We start from the raw sequence: 15,791 nt of genomic DNA on the forward strand, positions 1-15,791 counted from the left end.
AGTATCCCCATCCTGCAGATTAAGACGTTTGCTCAGAGAGATTTCTGACTTGCCAAGCACTACACAGCTAGGATCTCGTAGAGTGAAGAGTCTCCATGCCCATTTGAGCTTGCCAATAACAACAGCCCTGCGACACTGGAAGATTTTGGTCACCAAAATAAGATTCGTTGTGATTCATTTTATTTATTCTGGCTAAAAAGTAGATCCAGGAAATGTGGAAAGATTAGCAACAAAGTTGAGGTAAAAGATTAGGATGTTTTAGAAGCTTAATCTTCAGCTAGCCAGAAAATTCAGTTGACCAATACACCTTCCCTAAGTATTTTATTTAACCAACATTTTAATGCACATACAGAAATTTAGCCTAAGGCAACAAAGTGTTATCTACTAGAGGGCCTAGCGGAAATATTTTAGTATATAAAAATGGTTTATCATGATCGTCAGCCTTGTTTATATGTAATATATGCTTCAAAGTATTTGAGGTCATTTTAAAGAGGTTTTTGAAGTATTCTAAGCAACCTCTGTGCCTCTAATTTTTATAATTAACATTATTTTCATAGCCACTCCAAAAAGGTTTTGCTAAATGGAGTAGACCTTTGACCCTGCTATGTCCAAGTAATCGTAAATTTCAATTAATGAGCTATTTCTTCACTTATTCTAACTGTGGAGCATTTTAAATATGGCATGCATTTTACTCAAGTGCATTTTAAACAGATATCTCTATCATGCAGATAACTCAAAGCAACCTGACAATCACTGAATAAGATTCACAATATTTCACATTTGATACAGATTTAATTTATGTCTATCTATATATTGTGTTGACCGTGAATTTTATTAAACTAGAAAGCACATAGCTGTTTCTCCCTTTGGGCGATACCAGTGGGGGAAAATTCTGTATGTAAAGGTCTTTCACAAAAACTTGTGTTCTTCAGGTGTGACATTAGACATGAACTGAAGAAAATTCTGATAGCTGATGGCAGCATCCGCTACTTGAATTCATAGAAACAGCTCTGAAATGTCTGCCTTTTACTGCAGTCTCCTGAGAAGCACCGCTTTTCTTTTTTGAACTTCCTCTTTGTGGTTTGTAAACGTGAGGGGGTTAAATCTTATCGAGAAGAGTGCTTGTTGGGAGGCAATTCTCCACGGTCTCTTACGTTTCTGCACATTTCTGAAGAGGCACCAATGCCTTTCTTCAGGACTAGCTTTTCAAGGATGTTTGCCTAATGAGGAGATAGTACCTCCCTCCAGAGAAGAAGGTTTGCTCACTGTCTATGATAATGATAAGGACACTGGCCACGGCAAAGATCAGACAGGCTTATGCCAATAAAAGATCTGGATTCCTTAAGCTTGAGGTCGCTCTCCGGTAATGTAACCGCTGCTTGTGCACGTGTCACCTAGCCCTCCTTACAGCACACTTTGGAAAGTGGGGCTTGGAGAAATGGCATCAAAATGCTAATACTCTGGCAATTGCTATTTTTATGAGTAACAAGCTGTCTTTCCCTTCTGAACTGGAAACCTGCCTCTGCCAACATCCACGAAATCTATCAGGGTAACTGGTTAGCCTGCAAGTAAGGTAACACAAGCTTCCTAGTTTGTGTTAGTGGTAACAATTTCAACACAGATTGTGTTATCTGGCTACTCATTTTCAAAAAACAAAATTATATTCAGGATCTCTAGCTTCCTTACTATCTAAATTGGCCAGTCTAGTATTCTTGCCTGATTTGCCAAGAAATTTGTCATCTTCCTAGTCCAAAATCCAGCTAAACACGTGGCTTTTTCTTGTTTTATTCATGATCTTTCCCTCTGTCCTCTAGGGCAGAATTGAGCCAGGTTCCCTTCCTATTAGCTCTTCTTTAAATAAAGAACTTTTGGCATGATTTTCTACTTTGAGATGAGTAAAATACAATTTTTCTCAAGATTACCCATTCCTTCTATAAATCGCTAACATCCAATCCATTCACCATTTCATCATTTATATGATTTTGATCTAAGTGTGACCAGTTCTAATTTGATGTGAAAATTCCTGGATACTCAGCAGACTGTTCTAAACTAATAACCTAGTATTATTTCAAATTTTATCAACAGCTCATTTCACTTCCTCCCTAAATTCTCTCCATCTTGATTATAAGTTTGTTTAGCATAGTTAAAGCCTCTAATTCTTTTTTTTCCCTAAGGATTGGCACCTGAGCTAACATTAGTTGCCAATCTTCTTTTTTGTTCTTCTTCTTCTTCTCCCCAAAGACCCCCCAGTACATAGTTGTATGTTCTACTTGTGGTCCTTTAGGTTGTGCTATGTAGGACTCCGCCTCAGCATGGCCTGATTAGTGGTGCCATGTCCGCGCCCAGGATCCGAACTGGCGAAATCCCAGGCCACTGAAACTGAGTATGAGAACTTAACCACTTGGCCACTGGGTCAGCCCCCCATTTAATTCTTAAAAGACTAATTTTTCATATGTATTTTCTGCAGAGAGCATCCAAGTAGCTATCGACATTTCCCTCTATGGGAGTAAGTCCTTCCAAGGGTGGGACAGGCAGGGGGCGGATATCATCTCACCTTAAAAATACTTTTCACATGAATATAATTGCACCGAATATTTAATTTTCCAAGTAATTTCTGAGTTTTTTCTAGGTTAATCTTTCCACCTCTAAAGTCATCCCGAATCATCGACAAAAACCACGTATGAGCACAAAAAAAGCAGTTAAGGAAATTCTCACAGAAAGTTATTAGTATTTAATATACCTAAAGAAATATTTGATCTCTCTTCAGCTTAATGTTTTTATTTTTAAAGGAAAGTCTATCTCGTGCTTAAATGAAGAGACAGTTCTGTGATAAATAGTGTCTAAAACAAGATTAAGTAAGTACCAATCTGTAATAAAGGTATGAAAAAGAGTAACACAATAGAAACTACAGGAAAAGAATAACAACCAACGTTGAGAACTCAAGTTATTACTTGGGAAATATAGTCTATTGCCTGAAGGCCTGGAATTGGGAGGTAGGTGGACTTATCTCCCTGTCACTTAAGATTTCTCAGCTTCAGTTTCCTTATCTGAAAAGTGGGCAAATTAATACCTGGTAAAGATGAGAGCATTGAATGAGTTCATAATATATCATTGAACACAGCTTCTGTTGGTGAGTGCTCAATACATAGTAACCTATTTATTGTCTGATATTACTACCACTCCATTAACCAAATGTCCAGCTATACACGTGACCATAAAAGCAACATTTTAAGCACCATCAAAAAGGGTTAAAAATGCCATGGTGAGCAAACACTGGGCATGAGAGAGAAAACTAAAATAATCAAGGTTACATATTATATACAGATAAACTACAAAAATTAGGACACTTCAGTTTTAAAAATGGAGGTTGAGAAGAATTAATATGACAATATTATGAAATTATGAAAAGTACTGGTAAAAATTCTTCAAAAATCCACTCGATGTCAGATTGCTAGAACTAACGAGAAGCCCTTAAATTGAATGGCTATGACTTAATAGGGCAAAGCTCATGTTCATATAAGAAAAAGACACAGGAAGCCAGGAAAACTCAGAAAACCTCAGGACAGATATAGAAGGAAGCCGTTTATACTTAAATGAGAGAAACTTAAGTTTAGCACTCCTCAAAAGAAAAGTTGAGAAGAGACGCAAGAGAAGGAGCTAAATCAAAAAAAGAAGAAGAGGAATAGAAAGGCTTTCTGAGTGGATATTTGTTCTCCATATTTTCATGACCTGCTGTTCCGTTTCTCCTTGCTTAGAAGTCTCTCCTCTTTCGGTGTTGTCATGGGTTCCAAATGTAATTAACTCTACCCCTTTGTAGGAAGGGAATTTCTTGATCGTCATCAGCTGTTGCTTTTCTAGAGAGAAAGCAGAGAACACACAGGTTGTTTGTTGTCTTTGTTCTTTGGAGTTAGCTCGAATTTAAATCCCATAGAAACCACACGCAAGATACGGTCCCTGTGCTCTACCGCCCTTGAAACTTTCAGGCTTATTGTTTATATTCTGACCATCTTCAAACCTACAATGCTTATAAGTGCAGCATCCCTTGCTGTCTGGCATTTTTTCCATAAACTGCCATCATATCTCATCCTATTTTTGCTATTTTGTTTAAACCCCTCAAACCTTTCAGCATAACATACTTCCAGTGGGTTTGGGGCAGCTAGGCAGCCATTCTGAGGGTCTGAGTACAAATCAATGCCACCATGGCCCCTCAAGGTCCAAAGTGCTGCCATAGACTCTCTAGAAACTCTGGGCTGCCTCTCTAGATCTCTCACAACATATAAAGCACACATGGACACACCACTTTTGAAGAAGGCTGTTCAGGAAGCTAAGTTCTTAAAATCTTCAAAATGCACATAGCTGGTTGGCTGGGCACCACGCTGTCAGGTGACCGTCATATTTTTCTTTTGGTCTGAACACCCATTGTGATATCATTGAAAGTTCCACACTTCATAGAGAAAGCTTCTTTATGACTTCATCAGGAGACTCAGAGCCTGCCAGACAACTAGTTTTCATGGCTAGACACAGTAATCTTAAGCTTGAACGTTTAACACCTTGATGGGAAAGGTGTCTCATGGAATGTTTTCTCATCCTTTGAACACTATTTATTTCAGAAGCTTTGCTTCTGCTGCAACCAAACATGTCACTTAAGATTCTGAGTAGGAAAGAGAAAGAAAGAGTAGTTCGCAGACTGTTAATACAGGCTCCTCCAGGGGAATTTTTAAATGCCTTTGATGATCTCTGTCTGCTTGTCCGTGATGAAAAACTTATGCACTATCAAGGTGAGTGTGCAGGCCACCAGCACTGCCAAAAATATTCTGTACCACTCTTCATCGATGGAAATCCAGTCCTCTTGTCTCATCACAATGTAGTGGGCGACTACCGATTTTTTGACTATCAAAGCAAACTTTCTTTCAGATTCAATCTGCTTCAAAACCAGTTAAAAGACATCCAAAGTCATGGTATCTTTCGGAATGAGACGGAATACCTGAGAAATGTTGTCCTGTGCGCCTTAAAGCTGTATGTGCATGAGCACTATCCACAAGGAAATTGCAACGTGCTGAGAAAAACTGTGAAAAGTAAGGAGTTCTTGATAGCTTGCATTGAGAATCACAATTATGGAACAGATTGCTGGAATGGCCTTTGGCAATCTAAGTGGATTTTCCAGATACATCCATTTCTAACCCAAGTGACAGGAAGAATTTTTGTGCAAGCTCACTTCTTCCAGTATGTCAACTTACATATTGTCATCTCCAAGGACCTGAAAGAAAGCTTGGAAATAGTTAACCAAGCTCAACTGGCTATACATTTTTCAAGGCTTGTGGAAGAGCAAGAAAGTAAATTTCAAGCTGCAGTATCTGAAGAATTACAGGAGCTATCGAATGACGTCCTGAGAAAAATTCTACGAAGAGATCTTCCAGTGACCCGCACTCTTATCGACTGGCAGCGGATACTCTCTGACTTGAATCTGGTGATGTATCCTGAACTAGGATATGTCATTTATTCAAAAAGTGTGTTATGCAACTGCATAATATAAACGATTTGCTCCTGGTAATTGTCTTGACCTCATTTAGTTGTATTTCTGGGGAGTGGTTATTTTCCTAACGTTGAGAAGCCACTAGAGAGACCTAGAACTTGAAAACGCAAGTTTAAATTAGGGAAGAGTGTAGCAAGTAATTCTACTCAGGGAATATTTGCCAATAAGGCATAAAAAAGGTGATGGAAATGTGTTTCATGGTAGTGATCTTCATAAAGCCAGACGCATTTATTAGAACCTAAAATAGCTTTATAAAATGTGGCACCCTTGAAGTAGCCAGACCTGTGGTCTAGTGGTTAAGATTCAGTGCTCTCACTGCCACAGTCCGGGTTCATTTCCTGGTCAGGGAACCATACCCTCCATCTGTTGGTTGTCATACTGTGGCGGCTGTGTGTTGCTGTGGTGCTGAAAGCTATGCCACCGGTATTTCAAATACCAGCAAGTTCACCCATGATGGACAGGTTTCAGTGGAGCTTCCAGACTAGACAGACTAAGAAGAAGGACCTGGCCACCCACTTCCAAAAAATTGACCATGAAAACCCTATGAATAGCAGTAGAGCACTATCTAATATAGCAACAGAAGGTGAGAGGATGACACCAACAGACTGGGCAGGGTTCTGCTCTGCTGTACCCAGGGTCACTAGAAGTCAGACTCAAGGGCACTAACAAACCCCAGAAGTATTGTAGAGGTGGTCAGGGTTAGGGCTCTGTGTGGTCTGTGTGTGTAGGAATGACTTTTGACTTTCTTTGGACTTGGAGAAGGTATACAAATGAAAGTCTGCAGATGATGCTTCACACACTTTGCGTTATTCAATTCAGTCTTACACTAACTCCAAGAGGGTGGATTTCAGTAGGTAACATTAGGGTTGGGTGTTCCATGAAACCAACAGATATCAAAGATCTAGCGTAGATGAAGGACTATTTGTAAACTTGGATCCACTGCCATACACCCCCACCACAAGAATTTGGGATTACTCAAATCCCTGGGCTTCTCTAATAACTGACATGGTCTTCAAAAAATCTACTGGAGAAGCCAGACCTCCCAAGCTTATATAGTCGAGCTCCTGTGAAGTCATCACTATAAGCTTTTACAAGTGCTTCATGCCAGGCTCTGTGCTAAATGATTGACACACCATTTTTCATCATTAGGCTGGTAACAGTAGTATCCCCGTTTTACATGGGGAGAATATAAGATTTCAAGTTGTTTAATTCATCCAGGCCCACAGTAGGAGACAGATATGTCTGGCTCCAGCACTTGTGCTCCTAACCTTTAAAGTATTACAGTTCTACATGGAGGCCTGTTTCATTAAAAGTTGTCAACTCTACTATACAATGATTTAAGCAAGAATTTCACCTAAAGGATACCCCAAAAGAACTGGAACTGGTGGATTACTGCTTTCTAGCCAAGACAAATTGCCTATATAATCACCCTAGCACTATTGCCAGCAATGTTACTGACCGCTTGTGTCTGCTCTCAGTTCCAAACCTAAACCTCTCTAATAAGATTGCAGAATGACAGTAGATAGCCCCCACCCCCCGATTCCGATAATCTGGGAAGCAAAGTACTTTGTATTTTAGATCCATGCAATTGAGAAAATGTCTAATTCTACTTAATAGACATCGGGGCAGACGAGATCCTATGCAAGAATTTCTAAACCTCAAAACTCACCACGCCAACTGGTGGTTCTTAGAGAATCTCTGAATTACCTAGGGTGTATCTTTAAAAATACAAACTCCTGGTACCCATCCTCAAATTCTGATTTAGTAGGTTGGGAAATCTACATTTTGAATAATTATCGTCAGCCATTACTCTGATGCAGGAGGTCCCAGGGCCTCATTTTGAAAAATATTGCCCTAATCTTAAAGTAACACATCTCTGCTTCCTATTTACTTAATTAAAATCATGTTTTATAAACTATTGACCTGTAAAGTCCATTTCTACTACTTCATTGGATTCACTATGGACAGACAAAGGCTAGGCTTTCATCTGTCATGTTAAAAGGTAAGAAAAAAATATCTAAAAAATAAGCAGCAAAGAAAATTGCTCTCACAGCACTAAAATATACCAATTTGACAAAAATCTTTAGCAAAAATTTGGATTTATATTATGGTTGTATATGCAAGTGCTGATTTTCCAGATCATTTCAGAATAACACTTAATGGTTTATGGGACAATCCCAGAGGCATTTAGTTCCCACTCTAACACAGGGTTTTTAGTATAATATTTATTGGTGTTAATGGATATAAAAGTCACATGTACGAATCATTCAAAACGCTTAAAGTATAAAGCATTTTGACCTATTTCCTTCCATTGAATTTTATGGAACTGTTTTAAATATTAAGAATAGACAGCATATAAAAATTATATCCTGTTCTTTTTTGCAAAACTTTATATATCATAAATATTTTCCCATGTCATCAAAACTCCTTGAGCACATAATTTTAATAATTTATGTGATATTCATACTTTTCATGCACCATAACAAGACAACCATTTCTCTATTCATATATAATTTAAAGCTTTAGCATGCTATTTCTGTTATTAATTAGGCTGTAGTGAGTATCTATATGCATAAAGCTTTGCCCACATTGTGGATTATTTCCCTTAAGATAAATTCCATAAAATTGCATATCGAAAAGATATGAACATATTAATGCTTTTTTTATTAATGCTCTTAATATATATTGTTAAATTGTGTTCCAGAAAGATTTAACAATTTATAATCCCTCCAGTAGTTAAGAGAGTGTCTAGCACACCACAGTAATCTTGGCAATATTGAATATCAAATTTTTTCTTTGATAGGCAACAAACCAAACTTAAAACAATACAAAACAAACAAAAAAGGCATTTCATTAACTTATGCTACACAATCCCAAAAGCATTCCCACAGTCATATTATTTGATAGTTAATTTCTTTATATAGAGGCTGACATAGCCAGGAAAACCTACAGTAACTACATCCTCTCTGTACTTTTCACATACACACACACACACTCCCCTACGCCCACTTAGGGCTTCACTGTGAATACACGTCCATACACACATGCCTAGGCGCATACACACGTACAAAATGCTTCAGATCCTGAGGAATCACCATAGTATTTTCCAATATTCCAGTGTTCCTTCCCCCCTCCAACCTCGATCCCATTCCCAACTGGAATGTAAGCTCCATCAGAATGGGGACCTTGTCTATTCCAAGTATCTAGTCCATTATTGCCTGTCATATGGTAGGTACTTAATGAATGAATAAATGAAAGAACAAATAAACAAGGATAATAGAGAAATGAAGCATGGCAGGTTTAATTGGACTTAAGATATTGTAAACCATCAAACGTGCTGTCCCCTTAGGAACCCTGTATTCCACTGCAGATCCCCAGGGCTGATGTTGTGACTCTTCACTCTAAGGCAGGTGATTCCATTTTGAAGCTGCCATTGGCCACCTCCTGTTCTGATGAACCTTGTTACTCTTTTCCCACTCCAAATGGAGAGAGATTTCTCCTTCAAAAAGTTTTAAAATATCAAGTTCTTCAAAAGTCATATATTTCTTTCAATTTTACATGATCTTCTGTCAAAGACTTTCTGCCCTACCCCTGGCGGGGGCTGGTCCAAGGAGCCAGTCCAATGACCATGTAACGTTCTACTCAAACAGAAATCCACGAGGGACCAAACATCCCCCAACTATCCCCTTTGGCATGGTGAGTCCCTGCTGTTCTAGCCTCAGGCTCATCTTGATATTGGAGCAGGCTTCAGCTTTCCTTCTTTGTTTGAACCTTTATCACAGTGTACAGGACCCAACTACTCCCTTCTACATATCACGCATGTCTGGGATGATCAAACAAGGCTTCAATTGGACTCTCTGGATATTAATGAAGGCCCCTTTCCATAACTGATTGGATTTAGTGACTCACTATGAAAAGTACTTCCAGGTCACTGCCACTCAGCCCATTTTCAGCCGTGTTATTGATTTATCTCACATTCTCCTCAATCTTCTCATCATGACATATCTCTTAGATTCTGGCCCTTTTACTTGGATAATTTCAGCACCTTCTTAGGCTATACTACTATTCTTAAAGAATGGATTCCCAGTCTAATGCTTCCTAGATTCTAATGAAACTTATCTCAACTCTAAAGCAGTCACTGGTCTCTCACTCCTGATGAGTAATCAATTTATTCTTTTTGATTGACTCCTATAGGCTTCTCCATGATAAGCTTTCAAATTTTTCTACTGTTGTTAAGTTTTCCTTCTTCATCATTCCTTCACTTAGTAAATGACTTTGTCCTTTCACTAAGACACATGCTTTCAAACAGAGCTTCTCCAGCTTTCTTACTCTGCTCTTAAAAATATATTTATTTTCTTCTCCTTCCAAATAGTCTGCAAAGAAGTGTACATTCCTTTCTTTTAGAAAAACTAGCTCTTTCTTTTCTTTTTAATCTTTTAGAAGACTAGCTCTTCCTCCTGTGCACTTGATCCTAAATCCTTGATCTTTTGTCATCCAAGCTCTTGCTGCATCACTTACTCCTTTCATTCTTAACTCCTCACTTTCTCTACCCCATCTTGGCCCCTCTCCCCTATCACCAAACATCGTTCTAACATTCTAACTATCCTAAAAAATCTTCCCTACAAATTTCTCAGGTCCTTTCACCATGAAACTTTTCAAAAGATTATCACATTCCTTTTTTTTTTTTTTTGCTTCTTCCTTACCATTAATATTTTCTTAAATGAATGAATTTAATTAAGAGTCTGCTATGTTCTAGGCATTCTACTAAGCAATTTCGCCTGCCTCACTGAATCCTTATAAGAAACATAGGAGTGGGAATTATATTTTACAGCTTAAGAAACTAAGAATATTCTTAAGTAACTGTGCCAAATTGACACAGCTGGAAAATGACAGAACTGGGATTCCAATTCAGGTCTGTCACACTTCAAAACTCCTGCCCTTTACATCATATCATGCTGCCTTAACTCTGCACCTTCTGGCTTCCAGTTCAACAGTGTGATGAAAACCCATTCTCAAAAGTTTTCAATATCATAATTATTCCAATGGCCTTCCCTCGGTCATCATCACAGGAGCGTGACTATTTCTTTATCCTGAAAAACTTTTACTTCCTCAGTTGTAACTGCATCTTACGCTCCCCCTTTTCTAATTCTCTTAATTTCTCCTCCTCCACCGTACCCCACACTCCAACATAGGCATCTTCCAAACTTTTGTTCTCCATCCTCTTCTTTTTACATTATCATCCTCATTCACCGAGGTTTTCAGCAACTATCCCATTCTTCACAATATTCATCAGGTAAAACATAAAAGGAAAAGTCCAGTACTCATTATCCATGGCCTGTTACTAAGTAACTCTTTAAACAGGATTTTTTACAATGTATGCATCTTTTTCTCTTCCTGCTTGGCTTGCAAATTTGTTGCTTTTTTTTTTTAATCATTAAACTTGTCACTATGCACTATATTCTGACACTACCTTGATGACACTATGCCAGAAAAGGTTTGCATAAACACATGTCCCAGGTCGACTCCATCTCCAAGAATATCCTATCTTGGCAGTACTCCCTCTTGGGCCACACTCCCTACCCGACTCCACTCCACCCACCATCCCTCCAATCCAGGTTCACCCATGTTCTACAAGTGAAAACAGGATATCTACTAAATAATCATACAGATGACTCCAATCAACTTGACTTTGGGCTTCATTTACACATTTTCAATATTATCTGCAAGTCCTACCTTACAGTGTCAAAATTAACATGTCTAGAACTAAGCTCTTATTCTTTCCTGCCTCTCTCTCCCTCAAGCAAATTAACCTTTCTTTTTTTCTGCTCCCGGAAGCATTATCTTGCCATTAACTCAAGGTCAAAACTTGAAGCATTCTTAACTTCTTCCCTATGTCCTAAAATCCGACTAGTCATTGAGTCATTTTATTTCTGTCCCTGCAAGTTTTTTTATTTATTCCCTTTGTCCCCTTATCAATAATCTTTGTTACTTTTTACTTATTAACTTTCTACCTAGTCTGCCTTCATTTCTTTTCTTTTTCTAATCTTCAATCTGTTCTATGAAGTTCTGCCAAGTTAATTTTCATAAACCTCAACTGATTACTCACTGATGTCGTTCACAGTCTTGGTCAAACACTTTTAAAAGATACATATTGACTAGGGAATATATTTCAAGTTCCTCAGCTTAGCATTCCAAGGTCCTCCATGATCTGAGCCCTTACCTTTTCCATGGATCTTCTAGGGCTAAACGGACTTAATCACCTTTTCCAAGACACCTAAGAGAAGCTTCACCAGAAGTGCTCTCTACATTTCCTAAATGTGAATGCATTTTATCTGTAATTCTGCTTTCGTACTTATCCACCCTAATTTGAATATTAGATGTGTGCGTTTGTTCTGTTTCTCTTAACAGACTAAAGGAGGATATTTGTTTCATTCATATGCATTGTGGTGGAAATCTATGAAACTTTGAGTCAGAATATCTATGTTCAAGTCCTCATTCTACCAATTACTACTTTTGTGACATTAGTTAAGGTTAAAATATATGACTTCTTTGATACCCCAATTGTTCCATTTGTTAAATGGGGAGGATTTTTGCAACACTAAGGTGAGACCATAATTGTACAGCACTTTTCCAACTGTAAACTTGCACACCTAGCATGATATTTTACATATAATGCATGAGCAGTAAATGGTTGGTGAATGAATAAATGTCCAAGAGAAGAGAGCTTCCATCAGTCTCTCAGATTGGCCAGAGCTTCACAAGCAATATTTCCCAAAGATGAGAGAAAGTTTCTAAGAGCATCATTTCTCAATCCAACCAAACTTTTCACCTTTCAGGTATTCGAGTGGATAAATGCCTCTGCACTGGAAGCACAGCTTTGCATTTTAAAGATCTTTCATAGTGTCTGGCACATGATAAGAATATAATTCCCACACTCTGTATTTCCCTGACAATTCATTCTTAATGTCTTATTATGTGCCAAGTGGACCTAGAGCCCATAAGAAGGCTCCAGGGACAAGATCTGTCTTCCAAATTTAATCATTCTGTGTCCCAACAGGAAACAGATGACGAAAACAAATTGGACAATTCAAAGAAGGTATAATGAGGGGATTACCTACAAAGATGTGGGAACACAAAGGACGGTGAAATAACATGAGAGCAGTTCTCATCTTTAGGTCAAGGTTAGGGAGTGGCCATTAGAACCTAGAAAAAGGAGTTAATATGATGAGCCACCAGAATAAGGACTGTAACCTTCTGTGGAAACTGTTCAGGAAGAGAGCAAAGGGCATAAATGCTTTCCTCCTTTCTCCAGTCTTCTGTCAGAGCTTCCCACTGGCAAATCCAACCAAAACCTAGGGACAAGGAAGTCCATTAACACAGTGCATGCACATCAGCCTCACAAGGCCAGTATAAGGGTGGTAAAGGGAAGAAAGTGGATCCGGCGGGGCAAATGGAAGATACCAGACACACATTCATTCATCTGAATGTGATTTCTGACACCTTACAGGGCTTTTGTTTTAGTAAGATGAACATCTGGCATTCACTAAGTATATTTCACCCTTTTGTTCATTTAGAAATGTCATTAGTTTAAATATAGTTTCTAGGGTTACATAAAAGATGTGTTTGGAAAGATTTCAAGTAATTTTTCTGTATATTTTAGTCCATTTTAACTCTCTTGAAAAGGACAACCTCTTCTGGGTTATAAATGCAACAGCTTTCCTGAATTAATTTTATTACATAAATATAATGCTTATCATACTGTTATCTCCCTAGTAACTTTTTATTCTCATTTTAGAATATGTAAAGTGCCCTCACTTGACAAACACCGTGGGCATGCTCCAAACTCATAAGAATAAAAAAGAACTTACGGTGTAAATAGGATTTACTAATTGGACAGATTTATTTTTTTCGGTCCCTAGGAATGTGACCTGTGACCCTAATAGCATGCAAATGCAGCCCTCAGTTCGGAGACCCTCATGGTACGAGAGAATGAAGAACGGGGAAAATTCCATAAACAGCACATGTGTTTTTAGCAGAGATATCTGAACAGTATTTCAATGTTCCTTAATGAGTATTTCCCGCATTCACTTCAGTACTTCTTTTTATACCTCATTTTTGGATAAACAATCTTCAATTCAATAGTTCCAATTATTCTAGATTTATTAAAAAAAAAAAAAGGAAAATCAGGGCTCTTTTGTCAAACTGTTAGTGTAGCATAACTAATGCCTGAAGTTCACGAAGGGTCTGTGGTGTTTGTTTGGAATTAAATTAGCCGTGTCCAGGGCTGGTAATCACATGTCAAACCGATCTCTTTAGAATTTCTAGAAATCCTTGTGGAGTGCCATAATCTCTAATGACAAGACCTCAAGAAATAGGAGAAGAAAATATGATTTTTCTTTTCTTTTAATGATTCCACTTTGCCCTTGTAGATACGACTCCCCTGCAAGTCGCTTTCTCCACGGCTGGAGAAGCTTCTGCTACACAACAGTTTTTAGACGTGTGGGCCGACCGTTTGCCATTTCGGCATTACAGCAAATGATTCTATTTGTAATTTCTAACCCTCCCACTGCCTCCCCTCCGAAAAACCTGTAGATGAGTTTACAAACATGTTAACACATGCATAAGAGAAGTGTCCTGGAGGGAGTCTCCCCAGCGGTCTCTGCTTGAGATTAACCCGCGACGGGAGTGCTGTCCCGCACAAAGTGCTGATCACCGAGCGCCTCCATGGCGGCTGTTCTGGGTGCATGTCGCTGGCTTCTTGGGCCCCTCCAGGGTCAACCACCATCTGTGCCGCTGTGTCAAGAAAGAGCCCACTGGAGGCCTGGGAAGTGCCTGCCTCAGAGCGTAGATCTGCTTAGGAGCAAAGGGAACGCTCTCATACACTGCTGGTGGGAATGCAAACTGGTGCAGCCACCACGAAGAACAGTATGGAGATTTCTCAAAAAATTAAAAATAGAAATACCATAGTGTAGGGGAGGAAGACATTTCCTCTACCTTCTCTGGGTTCGTCTGGCCAGAGAACGAATTAAATTCACGTGAGACAGAATAGCAGGAGAAAATTACACAAAGCTTTATAAGGACCATGGCCCGGGGCCTTTCTTCCCAAAGGAAGAAAGGGCACCGAAGAAGCGGGGTGCATGGAGTGGTTATATACCCTCAAACAGGATGTTTCACATATGATTGAAATGTCTCTCCCACAATAGTCACAAGATTGCCCTGTCAGCACAGTGCATGATGGACACAGCGGGTAGTGGGTCTGCTATCTCAGAGTGTGTAGCAGGAGGCAAGTCTATTGTCTTAAGCTGGGTGGTCACAGGTGAGCGAAGCAATCAGTTCCTAGCCTAAGTAAAGATGCTTAATCCTTAAGGGAATACCAATGTTGGGAGGGGGAGGGAAGTTGCACCTTTATCTCAAGGGCCTTTGTTCTTGCCATAGGGAATTGCTAAAGCAGATATACAATACATGTTCAACGGCCTCGGTCAGGCCCTTTTGGAAAGACAAGGTCAAGCCAAATTAGGTTTACACCAAATGGCTTCCTCATGTATTCCAACACATCCCACTGCTTGCCATCTTTACCCGTCAATGCACACATGGGAGAGGCCCAGGCAAGCTGAGCAACCGGCCAAAATGGCCGAAACCACCAACTTAAATATCATCTTTATCATCTTCAGCTAATGACAAAGGAGGATGTTGGGGGTGGGGGGAGCCAGTTACAGGAGGTTACCAGAAACAGGAATAAGATTATTATGCAGATTTAAGTCCTTGCCTTTGGTATTGCTTAAGAGTTTCTAGAGATAAAGTCATCCCCTTTCTTCTTCCTGGTACAGAGAGGGAGGCACCTTTACAGATAGAGATTTCCTTTACAATGCAAATGTCTCCTAACAAAGGGCAAGCAAGTTCCACTCCTCAGAGCCTTCTTCCCTGTCCCAGTTTATCAAAAGCAACCAGCCCAATACTCCTCATGCCAAAGAGACATATCTTGGCGTGGCCAATTCCAGGCCCCCAGAATAGGATCCAGCTATCCCACTACTGGGTGTTTATCCAAAGAACTTGAAGTCAAAGATCCAAAGAGATTTATGCACCCCTATGTTCACTGCAGCATTATTCACAATAGCCAGGATGTGGAAACAACCCAAGTGCCCTTCTACCCATGAATGGATAAAGATGTGGTATATATAAACAATGGAATACTACTAAAAAAGGACAAAATTGTCCCATTTACAACAGCATGGATGGACCTGGAGGGTGTGATGTTAAG

The 15,791-nt window shown here is 39.2% G+C and overlaps 2 protein-coding genes across 2 annotated transcripts in view; one reads left to right on the forward strand and one right to left on the reverse strand.

Moving 5' to 3' along the window:
• The window catches only part of PLCZ1 (phospholipase C zeta 1), a 39,127-nt gene extending 36,456 nt beyond the window's left edge, over positions 1-2,671 (reverse strand). The window contains exon 1 of the mRNA XM_070495148.1: positions 2,555-2,671. Coding sequence (XP_070351249.1) covers positions 2,555-2,665 — 111 coding nt within the window. The 5' untranslated portion in view covers positions 2,666-2,671. The remainder of the gene's footprint in view (positions 1-2,554) is intronic.
• A 1,965-nt stretch (positions 2,672-4,636) lies between these two features.
• On the forward strand, positions 4,637-5,533 carry CAPZA3 (capping actin protein of muscle Z-line subunit alpha 3). The gene has a single exon (XM_014831350.3). It carries the CDS (start codon positions 4,637-4,639, stop codon positions 5,531-5,533), a length of 897 nt encoding a protein of 298 aa, XP_014686836.1.
• The last annotated feature ends 10,258 nt before the right edge of the window (positions 5,534-15,791 follow it).

This window comes from Equus asinus, chromosome 22 (assembly GCF_041296235.1).
Source record: "Equus asinus isolate D_3611 breed Donkey chromosome 22, EquAss-T2T_v2, whole genome shotgun sequence".
In the NCBI taxonomy this organism is placed as follows: Eukaryota; Metazoa; Chordata; class Mammalia; order Perissodactyla; family Equidae; genus Equus; species Equus asinus.

Coding starts and splice junctions, on each gene's coding strand:
- CAPZA3 (XM_014831350.3), top strand. CDS start 4,637: ATGTCACTTAAGATTCTGAGTAGGAAAGAGAAAGAAAGAGTAGTTCGC.